The following is a 19,509-nucleotide window of genomic DNA, read 5'->3' as shown; positions in this document are numbered from 1 at the left end:
GTAGCATGGTAACAAAATAAAATATTTTCTGAAATGCTAAAAGGGGCCCTGTTCATAGCTGAGGAAGACCGGGAGAGTAACACTGATGAAGCCACACTTATTTTCTTTGGCACTTCAGACAAAGCCAATGCTTCAGATTTTTTATTTACCATATTGTAAAAAGAAACCTGTTGCTTTACTTCTTTAAGGCATTATCATCTGCAGTTACTGAGGGCACTTCAGGTGGAAAGCTATGTGTTGATTTTCAGTGTTACAGTATGATATGACTTCTGCTGGTGTAGACCTGACCACAGAAGGACTTTATTTTCATGTGTCCCCTTCCACAAACTGTCTTCCCCCCATATTTTATCTTTTTTTCTTTTAGTGCAGGCACTGTAATGAATACTGGTGCAACACAAGCAAATTCTGTTCATTGTTTGACTATATGCATTGGGCATCCTGCATGAATAGAGCTGTTTCCCAGAGAAATGCATTAAGATTCTGTGTTTGCAGTGGTCATATATCATTATTTAAACATGTTTATCATGCCTTCCTGTTTAAAGTACAAAAGAGGAGCTACTCCAGAATAGACGAGTCAATGCCTAAATGTCTCTGCAGATATACTAGCCCTTTGGAACAATTCCCTTAATAGCTACAAGCATATTTGGACATATTTGTCATAGAATTTGTTTCACTTTAGTATGGAACAGGTTGCTCCCTAAGAAAAGCAAAGGGCAGTTTGACCAAAACCTCTAATCTGCTTTTACTGAAGGTCAGTGCCTTTGTCACGTTGTTTTGCTCCAGAGCTCTGGCTTGCTTTTCAGATGGTAACAGCCCTTTCTGTGACCAGTATTAGCCCTCTGTGAACATGTATCATTTATCATTTTATTGGAAGCAGCTGGGGATGCTCTAAAAATAGATGTGTGAGGTGATGGACAGTTCATGATTTGTTGGCATGGAATCAAGACGTGACAGAAGGGACCAGGCGAGCCAATTGCATCCTTACTGCGGAGGTTACCATGGAAGCTTTAACTCTTTCCACTCCCTTGGTCTCTCTTGTACACGTAATTTGTGCAGTACACTTTAATTGTTATGGATGGAGTGTATTTCATAGTGTAAAATCTACCTGCCCACATTAACTGAAGCTGTCAGACATGATTTAGGTAGCTATGTATACTCTGTAAATTCTCATAGGAGAATTTGTCCAAAGTCTTTGTGGCAAAAAAGTGGTAGACAGGGAAAGTTGAAATATAAATTAATGCTTGTTTGTGTAAATTTAAATATATTTCAATAGTGAGAAGTTAAGGAAAAGATCACTGGTGAGCAAAGAAAAGTAAAGGCAGGGAATATAAGGAAAAGTGAAATCTCTTACTCTTCAGCCAGTTTCTTTGTGGACAAGCATTCCATTTTTCACCCACCCTTCAGTTCAATCTGTTCCCATAGTATTCTTAAAACTCTGAACTTTTTTCCCCCTTTCTGTCATTTCAATATATTTTTCTCCTGTAGCTGCATACAATGCTTAATTTAAATACCCACTTGTTTAATACAAGCATGCCACAGCTTCTTCCACAAACCACTCGGTTTCTTCCATGCATAAAAATTGTATTGTATCCTTTCATCTTCACAGAGAGTGTGAGGAGGAAATAATGGCTTTTAAGAGTCCCTTAAAATATTGCCCTTTCCCACCTGTTAATACCCAGAGTAGATGTAGTGATAGGAACCTTCTTCCTTTTTAACTTCCTCTTTTCTTAACCAAGTAACAGAGAAGGCTGACAAGGGCTGTAGTGAGCCTGCCCTCTTTCCAGTTCTTTTAGTCTATTAGCATCAGATTAAAGATAAAAACATTTTTTTTGTATCAGCATGTAGGTAAATGGCAGTATTTAGTGTCTCATTTCTGGGGCAAATACTTTTTCCTCCTTTTCTCGGTACTTAAGCCCCAAAGGAATATTCCTTTTCTCTCTACTTACATTGACCACAACCCCAGTAAGAGAGGTGGAACTTTCAATCAGATTGCCTTTGACCTCTCAGAAAGTACACAGATAGTTCCATCACATTCTCTCTCTCTCTGCCTTGGAATTTCCTTCTGCCGTATTTCAACATCTTGCTCTCTCATGTACAAACACCAGAGGTTTTAAAATAAATGCCTGGGGTGGGAAAAGCAAATCTACTTAATTTTTCACTAGCTTCAGCCTCGGCAATGTCTGCTCCACTTTGATTTAAACCTACAAAATAAATATGCATTCTGTCTGAACAGTTTACATTTGCAGTGGTTGTTACTGTTCCTTATGGCAAGAAGTGCCATAATTTTAAGTGAATTATGACAACCAGATGAGCTTGTCTTTCTCTGAGTTGAATGCATTGTCACAAGATCTATTTATTCCATGACTTAAGGGGAATGTCTTTGCCTGTATATAGTGTCACAAATCCAGGATTTTTTTGGGGCTCCCAGACTTTATTATATAGAGTGCCACAGATAACCTGCAAGTTTTAGCATGGATGGAAAAAGAGGGATAAAGCAAAAGAGGGATCTCCCACACATCAGGTAGCTCATTTAAAGATGTAGCTGCAGTCAAGCTGACATCTGGATATATATTGCCACCAGACACACACAGATCAGGTTTTTTGGCAGCTGGTCCTTACTAGGTCTCATATGATTGTGCTGTGGGCAGTTCTTTGCAAAAGCCCAAGAGATTCTTCTTGCCATAGAAATGACTGCACCTCTGCAGATCAAAAGCAGTACCTGCCTGGCAGGTGGGACAAGTCAGGTGTTCCAATAGCACGTGCGATTCAAGTCAAAACTCATCATAGCTAGACTTTGCACAGGTATTCAAAAGTTTATCATCCTGTTCTTTCTAAGTGCATCAAGCTTTCTCACATTCAGCATCGGTAGAGTTATGAACTAAGAGTTTGGGATTCTGCTGTTACTATGAAGTCAGAAATAGCTTTATTAAAATGTCTCATTTTCATTCTCGGAATATAAAAATCTCAAGTTTGTCAACCCCAACACTTTATCTAGCTCAAGTAAAGTAGTGCAAAACAAGGAGAGAGTTAATAACAATTAGTGGATTCAGCTCCATTATTCTGGGATGTCTTCCACTTACTTGTTCCTCACAATGCTTGGATCAAGATTTGATAGCACTTTGAGAAGAGGTTGAAACTAAGTCAGTGCTAAGCTGAATTCTTTCATTACTGGTTATTTTTAGTTGCAGAATTACCAGAAGCCTCTATGTCATGTAGAGGCTTCTGTGCCATTTCAGCCAGAATATTTTTCAAGTTTGTATTTCAAGAGTTTGCCAGCTTCAAAAGTTGGTTAAGTCACTGAGACTCCTTGTGGAGAAAATCTATGATGACAAGTTGAAAGAATTTTGGAGACTGTAAGAAATTGCCAGAAGCTTCTTCTGTGTCTAATAGAGCCAGTGCCATCCAGCTCCAAGATGGACTTGCCGCTGCCCAAAGCTGAGTGATGGTGATAGCACTTCTGGGATAACATATTTAGGAAGGGAAAAACAAGCCTGCAGTGGAACAGCAGCCAGAGAGAGGAATGAGAATATGTGAGAGGAAAAACTGTAAACACCAAGATCAGTGAACGAGGAGGGGTGGGAGGTGCTTCAGGCACCAGAGGAGAGATTTCCCTGAAGCCTGTGGGAGGTTAATGGTGGAGCAGATATCCACCTGCAGCCTGTGGAGAACCCCATGCTGGAGCAGGTGGAGACACCCAAAGGAGGCTGTGAGTCTGTGGGAAATACATGCTGGAGCAAGCTCTTGGCAGGACCTGTGGATCCATGGAGAGAGGATCCCATAATGGAGCAGATTTGTTGGCAGAAGTTGTGACCGCATGGGGAACTAACACTGGAGCAGGCTGGTCCTGAAGTTCTACACCCTGTGAAAGCCACACTGGGGCAGTTTGCAAAGAACTGCAGCCTATGGGAAGGACTCATGCTGGAGAAGTTCAGGGAGTACTGTCTCTCATGAGTGGGACCCCATGCTGGAGCAGGGAAAGAGTATGAGTAGTCCTTCCCCTTAATTTACAATATGTGATGAAGTGACTGCAGCCCCCATTCCCTGTCCTCCTGTGGCACTCAGGGAGGTAGAGAAATCAGGAGTGAAGTTGAGGGCAGGGTAGAAGGGAAGAGGGGGGGGTGTGCAGGAAAGGAAGGCATTTTTAAGATTTTGGTTTATATCCCACTATCCTCATTGGCAATAAATTATTTTTTCCCCAAGTCGAGTCTGGTTTACCTGTGATGGTAATTGATGAATGACCTGTCCCTGTCTTTATTTTGACCCACAAACCTTTCATTATATCTTCTCTTCCGTGTCCAGCTCAGGAGGGCAGTGGTAGAGTGGCTTTGGTCGGCACCTGGCTTCCAGCCAGGGTCAACCCACCACAGAAGTACAAGTCTGCTTCTACTTTTCCAAATTGCTTTTTTTTTTCACAGCAAGAGCTGTACTCTGCCTTGTCTTTTTCAGTCTTTCACATCAGACTAGCACACTTAAGGTAATTACAGAAGCTGCAACAAAATTAGAGTGGTGTTGTAGGTACTTTGTTATAGCAGACAGACTGAACACCAGGATGGACAACAGTATATGCAGATTATACTTTTGGCTCTATAACTGTTATGGAAAGCACCTCATAACCTCCAAAGTTTGTTTCCCTTTCTAAAGGTGAGCAACAAATATTACTGCAAAACACTTCTGGGGAAGGTGTCAAGTCCTATGTGCTATTGGTTACAACACAGGAAGAGCACATATATACAGAAATGAAGCAGTTTCCAGAATACAGTAAGAAAATGCTGATGAAGTTGGATTCATAGTAGAAATCAAGTTTTCCTTTTCATACAACCGAACTCCCAGAGAAGAATATTTACTGAGTAAAGTGCTACTTGTCAGTATTACTTTCAAGGTAAAATACCAGATCTCATTATCTGCTTCAGTAAACCACATTAACAACGAGCTTTATTGCTTTTCACAGTGTTATTATTGCTGTTATCCCAATCACATGAAGTGAGATTAACTATGTTCACAGGATTTTGATAAGGATGCAATAAGATGTACAAATAATGTCCTTTCTTAAATTTAAAATAAAGGAGCACAGAAAAAAATAATCCCATAATTGAAGAGCTGTGACTCACTTCTTTTAAAAACTGAGGTGCATGCCTATTCATGTACCTTCTATTTTTAAAAAATGTAATGGCACTCTTAGGCACTCCATCAGCATGTGTTAAAGCAAACAGAAATACAGAGCTTGATTTTGTTTGTGACTGTCCTGTATTTGGTGTTATCGGCCACATTAAAAAAGCCCAGACTACATAAAGCACCGTTTTGCAATCAAAGTTGGGTTTTTTTTTAATTTTTTTTGTTTTGGGAGGAGGTTGGGAGGGGTTAGGCAGGTTGTGGGTTTCTTAAAATAACTGAATCATACTTTAATAAGGTAAACTTTTTATTTGGCAGTCCTGCCAGTTTCCTGTTGTAGTGACAGGTTGGGCTTGTTGGGCAGCCTGCATACAGCTCTGTTCTCTTTGGTGTGTTTGTAGTGACAGTGCACTGGCTGGGAGAGAAGCCTTGAAGGCATAATTGCTCCCAATGTAAGTTAAGACATAAATTAATAACTACTTAATAAGTAGACATATCTTAATAAACAGCTGTCCCTTGTGTAAGTTCATAACTAGTTGCACAGGAACATGTAGTAGTTGTAACAAGACTAATCAGTCTCCTGCCTACAGGCTACAGCAGTACAAAAGTGCTCCACAGAGAAAAGTTCCTTGTGACCGTATGCTCCAAAAGCACAGCCAACATGCTGCAAGGCCAGGGCACAGCTGGAGAGAAGAAAGTACAGAATACCTCATTCTGTCTTTTCCCTCTCATTCTCAGTTAGTAGTCACTCATAAATCATGAGTTTAAAGCTGTAAGCATCAACTTCAAAGAGAGAAGTCTTGCTCTGCAGTTTTCAGCTGATCCTGGTCACCTTCTTTCTCATGCTGGCATGCTCATACTAAATACTGCATAGGAGCATGCTGGCATGCCATTTAGTGCTCCAGCACTAAATGAACATCAGGTATCATTTTAAACTGGTAAAACTGCACCTGTTTTCTACATCTGCAAAGGACTATATATGAGAAGCCAATAGCAAACTAAGTCCAGTACCTTTGTAACCACTGGTTTCTGTAGGTCTTGTTGCTCCCAGATAGTATTACAGAGTGCATTGTTGTTTTTCTTGGTTGTTTGGTTCTTTTTTCAGCTGAGGTCCTTCAACTGGGAGAAGAGAAACATTATCTCACATATTAATTTCCTGATCTTGAAAGCTCTCGCTGTTCGTTCTCTGCACTCAAAGTGGTATTGGGGCTACACTAGAGTAGTGTGTCCAGATGATTGTTAGCCCAATTTTCTTGGGCATCTTCCTTATTCTCTAACAAGACATGGTCCAACCTCAGCCAAACCACTTAATTTTCAGAAAACAAATGTACTGTAAATCCATCTGTCTTTTTGGATTCTGTAACAGATGCTCTTCTGCTTTCCAGCATCTCTTTGAATTCTGCTTATGGATGACCCATACTTCATTTGCACTTGATTTTCATTTAATTTATCCTGAACCTTGTAATAAAGCTCTCTAGTGTTCCATAAATTACATGAAATTGAAGTCCAGACACATAAACTGTTAAAATGCAATGAGACACTTATTTAGGGCTCATCTCTGCCAAGCCATCAACACATTCAAGAGCAAAATAATTTATATGTTGAGTAATTGGCAGCAACTCCCTCAGAATAAAGCAGCTTCTCTGCTGCAATACTGAATTCCTCCAAAAGAGTTCATGAGGTCAGAAATACGTATTTCTGATCAAGATTGCCTGAAATGGGTACTGGCTTAAACATGTATTACAGATTAAGTGGTCTCTCCAGCCAAAACTACCATATCAATGCTAAATTTATTTCATAGAGCAGATGCTGTCTTCTCTTGAATAAATTCTTTTAGCAAGTCAGGAACTCTATGACTTCCCCTAATTGTATTTGTCTTTCAATTAATGCAATGCTCAAAATTCAAAATAATTGTGCACAGATGTTTTCTGCATTTGTGGAATTTCTGGCAGGACTTTCTTTTCCAGTTCAATGGACAAACAGACTGCCGGTCTCCCTGAATTGGGTTATTTTTTGTTTGGGTTGTTTTTTGTTTCCCATGAGCATCATCATAATACTTATTCATATGAGTCAGGTTTCTTTATAGATGTCTGTCAATAAAGTACAATGCAGGAGACCGGACTAGGTAGATTCCTGAGAGCCCTTAAAATTCTACAGCTTTACAATTCTGAGTCTGCGGAATTCTTCAAAAGTTATTCTAAGTTGATGCTTCTTTCAGAAATATTTCTGCCACAGATGTATTGTAAGTCTGCTTTCCCAAAGGAATGTTTTTGGTTTATCGTTGTCTTGCTTAGACCATGTTTTCTGTGAATTTATTCAACTTCAGTGATCCCATTTTTGAAACTTGGTAAGGTCTATATGTGTTTAACTCTGGGCAGAGCTAGGTGCACCTCTGATGGTGATCACTATAACACTGCTCTGGTTTCAGACAATTACTATATTAAATTTTTAACTTGATGCTTCTACTAGTATTTTTGCAATGATATGAGGTGGTGATTTGGAAATAGAACAGATTTCAAAGGTTCATGCCCAGAACAAGCTTCACCAATGTATGGCATCAGAATGAGGAATAACTCCATGCAAATTGTGTAGTTTTTCAAAGTGTCTCTGAATTCGTTCTGGATCATTGAAAATGGTCCCCATATGAACGGGAAAAGAACCCAGACAGTTTGCTATCCTTCCCTGCCTGCAGAACTTCTTTGATTATTGGAATATATCAAAAGCTCTCATGTCTACTTAAGTATCAGATTGTAATAAGCAAAATGTTTAGTCCTTTTATTATCCACTTGATATACGTATATATATCTAAATGAGAATCTGTGAAATACCTACTATTGATGACTTTTTAGAGCCACTATTACTAAGACCTACAAGCACATTAATTGACATTACTGAGAAGAAGGATCAGCATTATTCTGACATCACAAACGTAATATTCTTAGAGCATGTCAAAATTTAGCTTTAGAACTTATCTTCAAACACCTAGACTCCACAGACTTTGGTACTTAGGATTCACAGCTTATGAGTTATGGGGACTATAGCATAATTTTAAAAGTCATTCTGGGTACTCTCTGAATATTATATCAAATAGCTCTTGGGTATTTTCCCTACATTTATCAGAACAAGACACTCAGTTATTTTTACAGAGGTTAGCAGTTAGGTTAAATCTATTATTAAGCTACAAAGCTCAATCCTGAGCTGTCTTTTGTAACGTTTTATCTTGTGCTTGCTAGAGTCTTTACTAACAAGTTGTAAGATCACCTGGCAAGGATACAATGTGAATGGGTATGTCAAAGCACATGTGATGGAAGTTCAGTTCTTCCAGCAGTCAAAACTAGCATATCGTTGTCTGCATGTCTGTTTTTTTGAAAATGTGGAGATACTCTCTATGTAGAAATGACAGAACTGTCGGAAATACCATGGTGAAAAGCCACAGGAAAGAAGATGTTTGTAGGGTGTCGTTGGCAATGTTTTGAAAATGGTACATGCAGCCATAGTTGAGCATAGACAGTAAAATAGAATCCTAATGTTAAATGGGTAGAACATCACATGCAGTTCATACCACTGTTACTCACCAAGGAGTCACTTTACATTTCTCTATTTTGATAGAAAAATTCTGTATTTCTGTATTTTGGTAGAAAAGATTACACATTTCACTTTGATGCTGAGATACCAGACAAGTAGAGATGGATAATAGATCTGACATGGATAAAGAATTGTTCTGAGATCACTGTTACTTGATACACAACTACATTGTCAAAATACAGTAATCTGTGGCTTACTTACTGTAAGGTAGTCTCTTCTGCAGTGACAGTTCAGAATAAAAAACTAGACAAAGCAGAGGCAAACTTCATCTGTATAATTTGATATTCACGTTCCAAATGATTAGTGCCAGGGGCAAAGGAGAACAAAAAGAGGATGCTATAGAACAATACATGCTGTTAGTGATTGGTGATGTCAGCAGGAAATAGTGCAAAGATACAAAACAGTCAGAGAAGATGAAGAAAAATTATATTCAAATGAGTGGTGCTGCAAGCAATGAGATGAAAATACTGCTTAAAAAATACTGTCATACAGAATTCTGTGTCACACAGCGTGGAAATAGTCAAGCCCACAGGCCACGGCAGGCAGGTTGCAAAACAGGCATCAACAATTCATGGCTTTAGGTATAACCAAGGGAAAAATCCTGACCCTGTCTCTATTGCTGGGAGGTGGAAGACCTGCAGTGGGATACTGTGGGGATCCTACGTAGGATTTGAATGGATGTGTACCATAGCTCAGAATCACTACGTTGGAAAAGACCTATGAGATCATCGAGTCCAAACATACCCATCCTCTACTAAACCATATCCCTGAGCACCTCATCTACCTGTGTTTTAAATGCATCCAGCAATGGTGACACAACCATCTCCCTAAGCAGCCTGTTCCAATGCCTGACAACCCTTTCAGTGAAGAAGTTTTTTCTAATGTCTAATCTGAACCTGCCCTGGTGCAGCTTGAGTCCATTCCCCCACCTGTTGCTTGGGTAAAGAGACCAACACCCACCTTTCTACAACCTCCTTTCAGGTAGGCAGTGATAAGGTCTCCCCTCAGCCTCCTCTTCTCCAGGCTAAACCATCCTAGTTCCCTCAGCTGCTCCTCGTAAGATTTGCTCTCTGGTCCCTTCACCAGCTTGGTTGCCCTTCTGTGGTCATGCTCCAGGGCCTTGATGCCTTTCTTTCAATGAGAGGCCCAAAACAGAGCACAGTATTTGAGGTGCAGCCAAATTTTCACCTGACAGCCTGTGGAAATTAACCCTTTCAGACAGCTGGGTGAAAGTTTTACTGGGCCATTGCATACCACATGCATCCTCTGATGCCTTACAGGGCTCAAACTTGCTACTCAAGTAGGCCCTTTTATATTTTCAACAGCCAACAAGAAACTATGGAGTCTCCTACACACTGGTATACTAGCAGTATTAATAATGGTAGTAAAATATCCCATAGGAAAAGCTTCATCTTTGTTTCATGAGAGTCTGTGCTTTACACATGGCAGACCTGGGCTATTCAGAGCCTTGAAGTGATATACCATATCCATCTATGCTTGATGTCCTCTTTTATCAACCTCTGTTTTAATTACCATAACTCCTGTTAAGTGTTTTCACTCTTTGTTCTTTGTTATGGATGCCTGTTTATCCAAGATGTTTATCCAAGTTTATCTAGTTTATCCAAGATGAAGTAACTGTGCAGATCTTAATGTCATTTTGGTGGTGAGAGACAATACAGGGATCGAACATCAATCCAAAAACTGATAAGGTATTCAGAGAAAGCAATGGGAAACACAAAACAAATACCTAAGTGTAGCGAGGCTTTTCAGGCTTCCCACTTGTTTTTTGTTTGTTTTGACAGGTGGGGTTCATTAAATGTCATATTTTGTATTGTTTTACATTTCTGAACTCCCTGGAACACTAGGAGCTCTCTTCATCATGTATTGCCAGTGAATATAAAAGCAAAGCAAATATTATATGGCCTCTAGTAGAAATTCTTATAAGATTAAAATGAAAGAGCAACGGTCTTTTGACACTTTTAAAGATTAATATGTAAACAATTTTCAGTGTCTTGTTTGTTCTTTTTGTCTCTACTGGGTCTGTCTTTGCTCCTGAAATTTCTGTGCCATTTTGGAAGGTTACCAACTCACACAGAAACATGTTCACCTTCTAGACACAAGTGCAGAATGTGTAATCTTTCCAGTGCAGCAAATCTGCATTTAAATAAAAGCAGCATTCAGAAGTGCAGTGGTGAGGACTAAGGAACTGATAGAATTATTAATCTGTTGAAAAAGAAGCCATGTTTTTGGTATGCAGATGACCACTTTATAAATAAAAATACTCACCTGACACCAAAGAATGTAATAATAGAAGACAGAAGTGGTTATATAGGCATTTATATCGCATAAAGAGAGAATACTTAGATAGCAAGAAGAATTTCCTACCTATTAAGAGTAGCTCTGTTGAGTTTAGCAATGTTGAATGTCTCCAAGTCTTGGTGCTCAATGCACAAAAATCTTTTGTTCTGTGCTAGTGTGCTGATGTTCCTCAAACCTGTGCTGCAAGGACCACATATTCAACTGAACTGGTTAGGACTGCCTGCTGAGACTGCTAATCCAAGTGTTGGTTTCTGTACCATTGTTCATATAAAAGAGCTATCCACCTTTGTCATCTGGTTTAAAACAACCATTAATAATCACTGAGTATCAATGAGATAAACATTACTGTTGAATGTAAGTTCTTTGGTTGGTGTAAGTTCTTTGTAAGATGTTTTTTCACCATGAGAAAAATGGTACAATCCCTCTTAATTCTTTGGGCAACCTAACACATCCTTCAGTGAGTTTCTGTAATATGACATCTTAGCATCACCCTCCTACCAAAAAAAATCCTAACAAAAGTAATAGTAGTTTAATGTACAACAAACTTTGCTTAGACACATGGATTTGCTTGTATCAGGTTTGTACATGGTAGAGGTCTAGCAGGATAAAAAAAAAGAGATAATGTTGAGTTGTTAGGAAGAAACTACTTGGGCTCCTTCATAGTGCTCCAAGCAGGTTAATTGGGCAGAGTTGGAAAGTGACTGTCAGCTTGCTTTATTCACTTTATATATGCTGGTGTAATAATAAATTAAATAAAGAAGACATTGGTGCTCTTTTGTTCTATCATTTTTAAAAATAAAAACCTCTGAGCAAAGCAGAAGCTTACCCTTTGGACCAGAAGCACACCCTAAAAGCACACCAGTGTTTAATTCAGGCTGTAAGGCTCAGCAGACACTGGTTGTAGATCTCCTAGCTTTTGGCTTCTGTTTTGATTGTGGTTGGTTGGAGATTTTTTTAAGCAGAACTATGAAAGACGCTGTCTTCCTCCAATCTCTCAAGCTGTTTTCTGTAGGTATATGAGCTAGACTATCCTGTGACTTCTTACTGTTGATTGGCATGAAAGACTCTTGTTGTCTGCAGTGAGCGACTAATGAACCAGCAAGGGATTAGGAAGAAAAGTCTGGCAAACATCCACATGCTGCATCAGCTGAACTGGAGGAACTCATCTGTCAGTCTCTTGCTTTGAGGCTGCAGAGAAGATTCCTAATCATATTTATGATAAAGTTAACTTAATACAGTGTTCACAGCTGAAGTCCACAGGAAGCTTGGCAGTTTTCCAATAATATGCAGCAAAAAATGTAGCAAAAAATAGAGCCCATTTCTAATTATTAACTTTGTTTCTAATTATTAATGATGTGTCTTCTCCCTTTGCTATGCGGATGAAAATTTGACCACATTGTGTCATAAAATTCTCAGTCTGTCCATAGCTATGTGTTCAAAAATGTCAGCATCCACATGCTGTGTATCACAGAAAATTTGTAGCACAGGGAGAACAGATATTACATTTCAGAATATTAAGAGGATGCGTTAGAGCCAGCAGCAGTTCTTCTGAATAAAGTGTAACTTCCAAATAAGTAAAGCTAGCATCATTTCTTGAGTGGGGTAACAGCTCAATACTCTCTAAAAGTCAGCAGTGACTAGGTGTGGCCAGAGTATGTTAGCCTTGAAGGAGATGGCAAATACTTCCTATGTGATGGAGTTGGTTCATTTGAAATATAAAGGGAGGGCTGAGATGGTTGGAGTGGTAAGCCAGAATGATGACCTTTGCAGCAGTATCCTGAGTGGATATAAAGAGGAGCAGAATGGCACTTGACAACAACAGGAAAGAGAAGGTCACAATAGTTGAGGAGCAAACCCATGGGATTCTAAAATAAAATTTTAGTTGTCTGGCAGCTAAAAGACGTTGAATCCTACAGCTGTTGCGTTGGACACATTAGGTATACCCTGGATTTGAGATCATAAAGGGAGAAATAAATAAGGGGTCATACCCAGGTTAAAAGCCTGATGGACTGACATGGTGAGGAAAGTTTCAGTGAAACCACTTGTGTCCCAAGCGTTAGCTCACGGACTTACACTCTGGCAGAATAGCACAGGCTGTTGAACAATACTGACTGAGTGGAGGGCCACATACTAACAGGCATAGTGAGATAAGCTGCTGGAGACCTGATACACCTGTTGTGTCCCACAGTTGTGTGAGGCATTGAACATAAACATTTTGAGGCCATGTGTCGTTCGGAGCAAGTTAAAGCAAGTATCATAAAACACCATCCCTTGACATACTCTGAGTTACTTGGAATTTGAAATGATGCTTGCTCCGTTAGGTTTTTTTGTTGCTGAAAATGCATAGGAGTTTTACAAATGACAGTTAATAACTCTCTTGAACTTCTATGTGACAGGATTTTCTCTGTAGTTTGGAAAATGATCAATATATCAAGTGCAAGTGCAAACACTTGAAAAATCATTAAGTTTCTTAGGAGAAAAATCCTTGATAATAAATAGGTGGCATGAAGAAATCATGAGAGCATTTGAGCTTCATCTGTGGAATTACAACAGCCAAGTATTTTTCAGCTCCAGTTTCCACAGAGAGTTTTAAAATATAGTTGCCTGACATTTTTAAGACATTGAACTTTTTTGAAGATTTTTTTTCCTTTTAATTAGGCTTAAGGACCTCCAGTAAAAATTGACTTTTCACAGTGGTGGTTTTACATGTGATGAGAAAATGTCTGTCTTTCTAATGACATACTGTTCGTGGTCACAGTTAATATGATGCCTGCATCAATTTCCAGAAATACACACTACCAGATTCAGGCAGCCATATTTTCACTGTATGGAAAGGGATAAAGTTGAAATGTAATTCCATTTTAAGAGCTCCACGATACCCACATACCGTTTGGAAGGCTATTTAGAATAACTGGCATGTTGACAGACTTTATGCTGCTTCTGACATTTATAGCTACCCACAACTTCTGAAGAGCGATGTTACGATATTACCCTGATCTTTAGGTATACTTTGCAGCAGGGACTATGTCTTACTTGGCTGGTGAAGATGTTTTATGTCCAAGTCTTTGAAAAGCCTGCTTATGAATATTGTAGTACGTAACTTTTCCTATCTTAATCATTTGTGACAGTGAAAAACATTGGGCACAGGTCAGGATGTTCACTTAGATAAAAGTTATGAAAATAAGGCACTGTGACATCAGATTGCTGTGTGTGCCATTGTAAGATTTAACATTCATAATAGCTGAATACATTGTAGCATTTTGTATCTCTTCTTTCGATTAAATATTTACTAAGAAACAGGGTTAAATTAAAACTAAGAAAACTTTGTATCTTTTTTTCTGGTTTTGCTCAGTGTTTTGATGAGCTAGAAGATCTAGGTTGGTGGATTTTTAGTTTACATTTATGGTTTTTGGGTTTTTTTGCTAGTTGTAAATCTATGGGAGGGGAAAAAGGATATTCAAGTATAATGATAGTTAACTGTAGAGATAATAAAATATTTGCACTTGTGATACTTCAAGATTCTTTGGCCCATTTTCTTCTTTAGAAAGAAAGTGTTTTACCCCTTTTAAGATTAAAAGATATAAATTTATTTAAAATAGCTACACAGAAATGTTAATGATTTTATTGGATGTTGGAATATTTATCCAAAGCTATTCTTATTAAAGATAGGAGAAAAAATATTATTTATCTTTGTAATAAGCTGCAGGGACATCACTTCTAAAGCAATCGTTAGCATGCTCTAGCTTTACAGCATGATTTCTACCTGCATCATATGCATGCCTAAAAAAAAAATTAGGTTGTTCTCAGTCAAAATGGAGAAACTGTAGTTTCTATTAGAGATTCTGTTCTCAGACTATGTGGATGACATTGGACTCCCTCTGGTGCTGTTCAGCTTTCTCTCACAGTGCATAGACATCCTCTTTGGCACCAGCTCTGCCAGTTAGCTCTACCACTAATGACCCCCCAGCCTTCCCTAAAATCTGTTTGTAGAGCAGTCCATGTGTGAAAGTGCAAGTTTGCTTTATGCAAAGTCATCAAGGTTAGCTCAGATCACTAATCTGAACTTTTTTAACCAAATCCTCATGGAAGCCATGACAAAAAACTGAGAGTGGCTTAATGCCACGCAGATGAATATGAGAGCAGGAGAAAAAGAAAGGTGAGAAAGAAATACAACCATTGCTGGGACTCCATATGTAGACCCACTCATCTCTTTTCAGTCTAAATGGATTGGGTCTTTTTTAGCATTAACACTTTGTGATACATAGGATTAACCAGTAGCATTAGTAATAATAATATCAAGGATCTTAGTTTCAGTAAATAGTCACTGCATTGTCATTTAGAGCTCCATCGCAGGATGACAAGATACCATTTAGATAGGTCCACAGCTCGAAATATAACCAGTGACTTCAATTTAATACATTCGCTCTCATGATAAAAACTAAGAACCTGTGAAATGCTTTGATGAAAACTAGACAGCATCTTTAATACTTTCTAGGCTGAAACCTACCTGCACTTACACATAAAGAAAACACAGCTGTGTGCTGTTGTGTATAAAACCCCTATAGGTCATGGTAATTTATGCATTAATATCTTTCCTCCTATTCCTTTTTTCTGCATTCCTACTTACCTTGTCGACCTTTTCCAAGTTTAATTCCACAGTCTGTTAAGGATTGGGTAGTTAGACAAGAGGGAAAATAGGGTTTAAATATTTGCAAGTATGTTAGCTACATTTGTCTTGTCATGTTTTGATATAACTGTATGGGTAAATGCAGTTCACTTTCTATTTTTTAATGGAAGGTAAAGAAGAAACCAACAGGCCACTTCACTGGTTTTGGCAAGGTACTTGGAGAGAGAAATAATTGTGTTGCGCAGTCTGTAACCTTACCTGTCAAAAGAGTCAACTCCCTTTTTAAGCAGGTAGGAATGCAGGGGTCAGAGATAGCTTTGTGCTATCTTGTGTTCCTACAGGAGAAATCTTTTTTATAAGGTTTCATAAAGTTTTGTTAAAAAATAATGACCTAATGCAGGGAGGAATATTTAACTGGATGCTAGATTAGCTGTATGTATATCAAAAGGAGGTTCTTAAGGCTACTTCACAGCACTTGAGATACCTGAGTTTAGTCACAGCTTTCTTGTAAAGTAGTAGCTTTCCCTGGTGATGATTATTGTTACTGTGCTTTGGCATCCATCTGTAAAACTGGAGTAATACTAATTCTTTCCTTTCTTCTGCATTTCTCTGCTGTGCCTTGAAAGAAGAGTCAGAATTAGCTGTCGGTGCAGCAGACCTACACCTCTGGGAAAAACATACTTTGTACTTAAGGAGGCAGATCCCACACTGCAGATCTCCACATGTGTATTTGTGCGGTCACAGCCAGCTGTGGGGTCCAGGGTTGGGGAGAGTGGCAGCCACCTACTTTGCAGAACTGCCCACCACAAGCTCTGCTTTCCAGTTTTCCGCTCTCAGCTCTGGGTCAGTCATAAAAAATAGTAAATATTGTGCCTTTTTTAAAAAGTGTTTTCATCTTAACATTTTCAGCAGGCCAGTTATTAAGGAAGATGAATATGTCATTTCAGGTGGCAACGTTGCATGTACCCAAACACAACTTGTATCAACCTTTTGGGTAAAGGTATACAGATTGCAGATGCTCTGATGCTGATGATAATTTAACCCATTTTAGTTCCACATTCAAGGAGAGATGGTCCTTCTGTCTTTACAGCCGTTGATAAGATGGCTCAGGGAGGAAAGATATTTAGCCTTGTTTCAAACAAATGTTAAATGAGAAAAGAAGAAAAACATAAAGTGAAAATTTGCAGCAAATAAAGGTAAGAAAACACAAGGACAAGTGGCTTGCAGAAATAAAACAAATACAGTGTTTAGGTTTTTCTGACTGAAGAAGTCTAAGAAGCTTCAGGGACTTCAGTCCCCAGCAAAAAAAGCACAAAATAGTGGCATGTGAACATCCCATTGTATGGATTTATCCTTTCACTGTGGAATCAAAAGCACTATATTATATCTGTTAGCCCCCTTGCTCCCACTTCATTCCAGTGTTTTCAGTAATGATAACACCCATCACAATGCAAGGGTACCTGGGGGACTGAGGAGTTACTGCCAGTTCTCACATGACACAATGGTTATTTTTTTTTTAAATCTAAGGAAAGAAGGAAAATGGAGCCCTTGGCAGTAATTGATGCCAACTGTGTGGGGGACGGTTCTCTATCAGACAGGATTAAATTTGTTGCAGTTGTTCCCCTGCTCATTTTTGCTGCAATAGAGGCGCTGTTTTTCTAATGTAAATTCCTTCTTAGATGCTAAATTATTAAGGGATTTAAAGAGTAAATCCTTAACCATGAACAGCGCTGTGCGCTGTGTGTGACATTGCCAGTACTGCGAACTGTTGTAGAGAGGCCAGTGGCTGTTACTGGTGCAAGGGACCAGTTCCATCCCCTCGTTAGTGTATTTTTTTTGTGTAGTTCACCACAAGTGTTTTCCATGGAAAATACTTTATTTATCAAATATTACTGTAGTGGGAAACTATAAAAAAATATCGAGCATGCTTTTCCTTCTCCCTGTCAGCCTGTTCAGTTTGTGTTTTCCAAATAAGCCCACGTAAAGGAGCCTGGAAGAATTTGAGTGGGGGTTTTGTTTGTTTTAATTGCAAAAAAAAAAAAAAGAAAGAAAAGGATTCTCGATGCAGTGCCCCGCATAAGATGCTGTGTATGGCATGCCTCATGCAACAGCGCCTGTCCCACAGTTCTGAGGCAGTTATTTACCCGGAGAAACTAGCCGAGAAGTTGGCAAGTCACACCCTGTCAAATCCTTCTCTCCCACACAGCTGGCGAAAGCCACAACTCTGAGGCGAGGGGCGCCTCTCCCTCCGGCTGCCGCTGCCGACACCTTCCAACTGCAGCCATCCCCCCTCCCCACCCCCACCATCGCGTCCTCCTGCAGCCCCCCGGCGAGCATCTTCCCGCAGGTCGCCATCAGGCCTGGGCCGTCCCTCGGCGCCCGACGCGCGTCCCGGTCCCGCGTTTCCCAGGCAACGGGCTCCGCGCCGCCGCTGCCTCCCGTCGCCCGGCCCGGGGAGCGGCAGCGGCTCCAGCCCAGATGTGCCGCCGGCGCTCCCGGCACCGCGTTTTTCCTGGGGACATTTCCCGGGTGACCACGGCGGGGAGGGGTAGGGAGGGTGGCGGGGGGGGGAGGTCCTCGGGCGGGCGGCCCCTCGCTTCCCGCATGGCTGCCCGGCTGTGGCGGAGCGGGGTAATCCCGGCAGGCCGGAGTTGATCCGCCTGCCTCTCCCGGCCTCTGCTCGGGTGGACAGGATGTATTCCCGCCCGCTCCCCTCCCGCTCGCCCCCTTCCCTCGCAGGAGCCTTCTGCGCCTAGTTTAATGGCTTTGCAAAGAAAGCCAGGCAGAAGAGCACTTTTCTCAGTGGCGGTGGTCAGACCATGACCTAACTCATCATGAACTTGGAAGGGCTTGAAATGATAGCAGTTTTGATCGTGATTGTGCTTTTTGTTAAAGTGTTGGAACAGTTTGGGCTGATTGAAGCGGGTTTAGAAGGTAAGGGAGTGCTTTTCAGTGGCTTGTCATTTTTCTGTGCTGGTTATTCTCTTGCGGCGAGGCACGGAGCACCTGTAAACCCGGTGCGAGGCATCACCTGGGTCACCTCGGAGCGGCTGCACGCAGCACCGGCCGTGTGTTGCTGATGTTAAAGTTGCGGTGGTTTTCTTTTCTTTTTGCAGGAAAATTCAAACTGGTATCCTGAATACTGCGAGTGGAATACTTAGGTGGTAAACCGAGATAGATGCCTTCAAACGGGAGTCTCTTATTCCTGTTTTAAATCTGCAGGTTTAAAGTAGCAGGGGTCAAAGCAGATTTCAGGAGGTTAACGTGCAAGTACAGTTGTATTGCCTTAAAATCGCCTTGCAGTCTGTTAGAAATTGTTTTGTAATCTCTTTGTGTTAACATCGTCTGTACTGGGATTGTTGTAATAGCAAGGTAGATATTTTATAGCATTTAAAAACCTGTTGAGTCTTTGATTTACTGTTAAGATTTTAGAATGTGCTTGAGGAAGAACTGCTACAATACCCAGATTCAAAATAAGCAACTTTAACATTCACTTAGGGCAATCAAGTGCAAGTTTTATTGCTTGATGTTTTGTGTATCTTAGATCACCTCCTTCCTTCTTAGCAATATTGTTTGTTTGTAAAGCAGTGAAAATGAAAAAAAAAACCAAAACCAGAAACTTACTCTATTTCTAATGTGCTATTTGTTTGTAAAAGCTGGTGGAAGATTGATTATTTTTACCTTATATCCAAGAGCGCTGTTATTCTTAGCTCATGAGGAGTTAGTCTAAAATACCCACTGATTGCAGTATGGGTGATAACGTAATGATATTCATTGCACCCAGGGTTTTATTAGGTTCCAGACTGAAACGGTCTGTTTCTCAAATACTGAAGAAATATTGTATTTTCAAATCTTTCTGTAAGCTAGCA

General features: G+C 40.0%; 1 protein-coding gene across 6 annotated transcripts in view; it reads left to right on the top strand.

The window, feature by feature from the left end:
- KCNIP4 (potassium voltage-gated channel interacting protein 4) overlaps positions 1-19,509 on the top strand; it is a gene marked incomplete at both ends in the record, with an annotated part of 400,855 nt that overhangs the window by 191,354 nt on the left and 189,992 nt on the right. For 2 of the 6 annotated variants that reach the window (XM_084266834.1, XM_084266830.1), the window contains one exon: positions 18,475-18,574. The exons of the other annotated variants lie outside the window; for them this stretch is intronic. In XM_084266834.1, the coding sequence (XP_084122960.1) occupies positions 18,475-18,574 (100 nt within the window). Of the gene's footprint in view, positions 1-18,474; positions 18,575-19,509 lie in introns of those variants that run through there. 6 annotated transcript variants of the gene reach the window in all.

Source organism: Gallinula chloropus (assembly GCF_964237585.1).
Source record: "Gallinula chloropus genome assembly, chromosome: 7".
Lineage (NCBI taxonomy): Eukaryota > Metazoa > Chordata > Aves > Gruiformes > Rallidae > Gallinula > Gallinula chloropus.
This window is presented reverse-complemented; position numbering and strand designations above follow the sequence as displayed.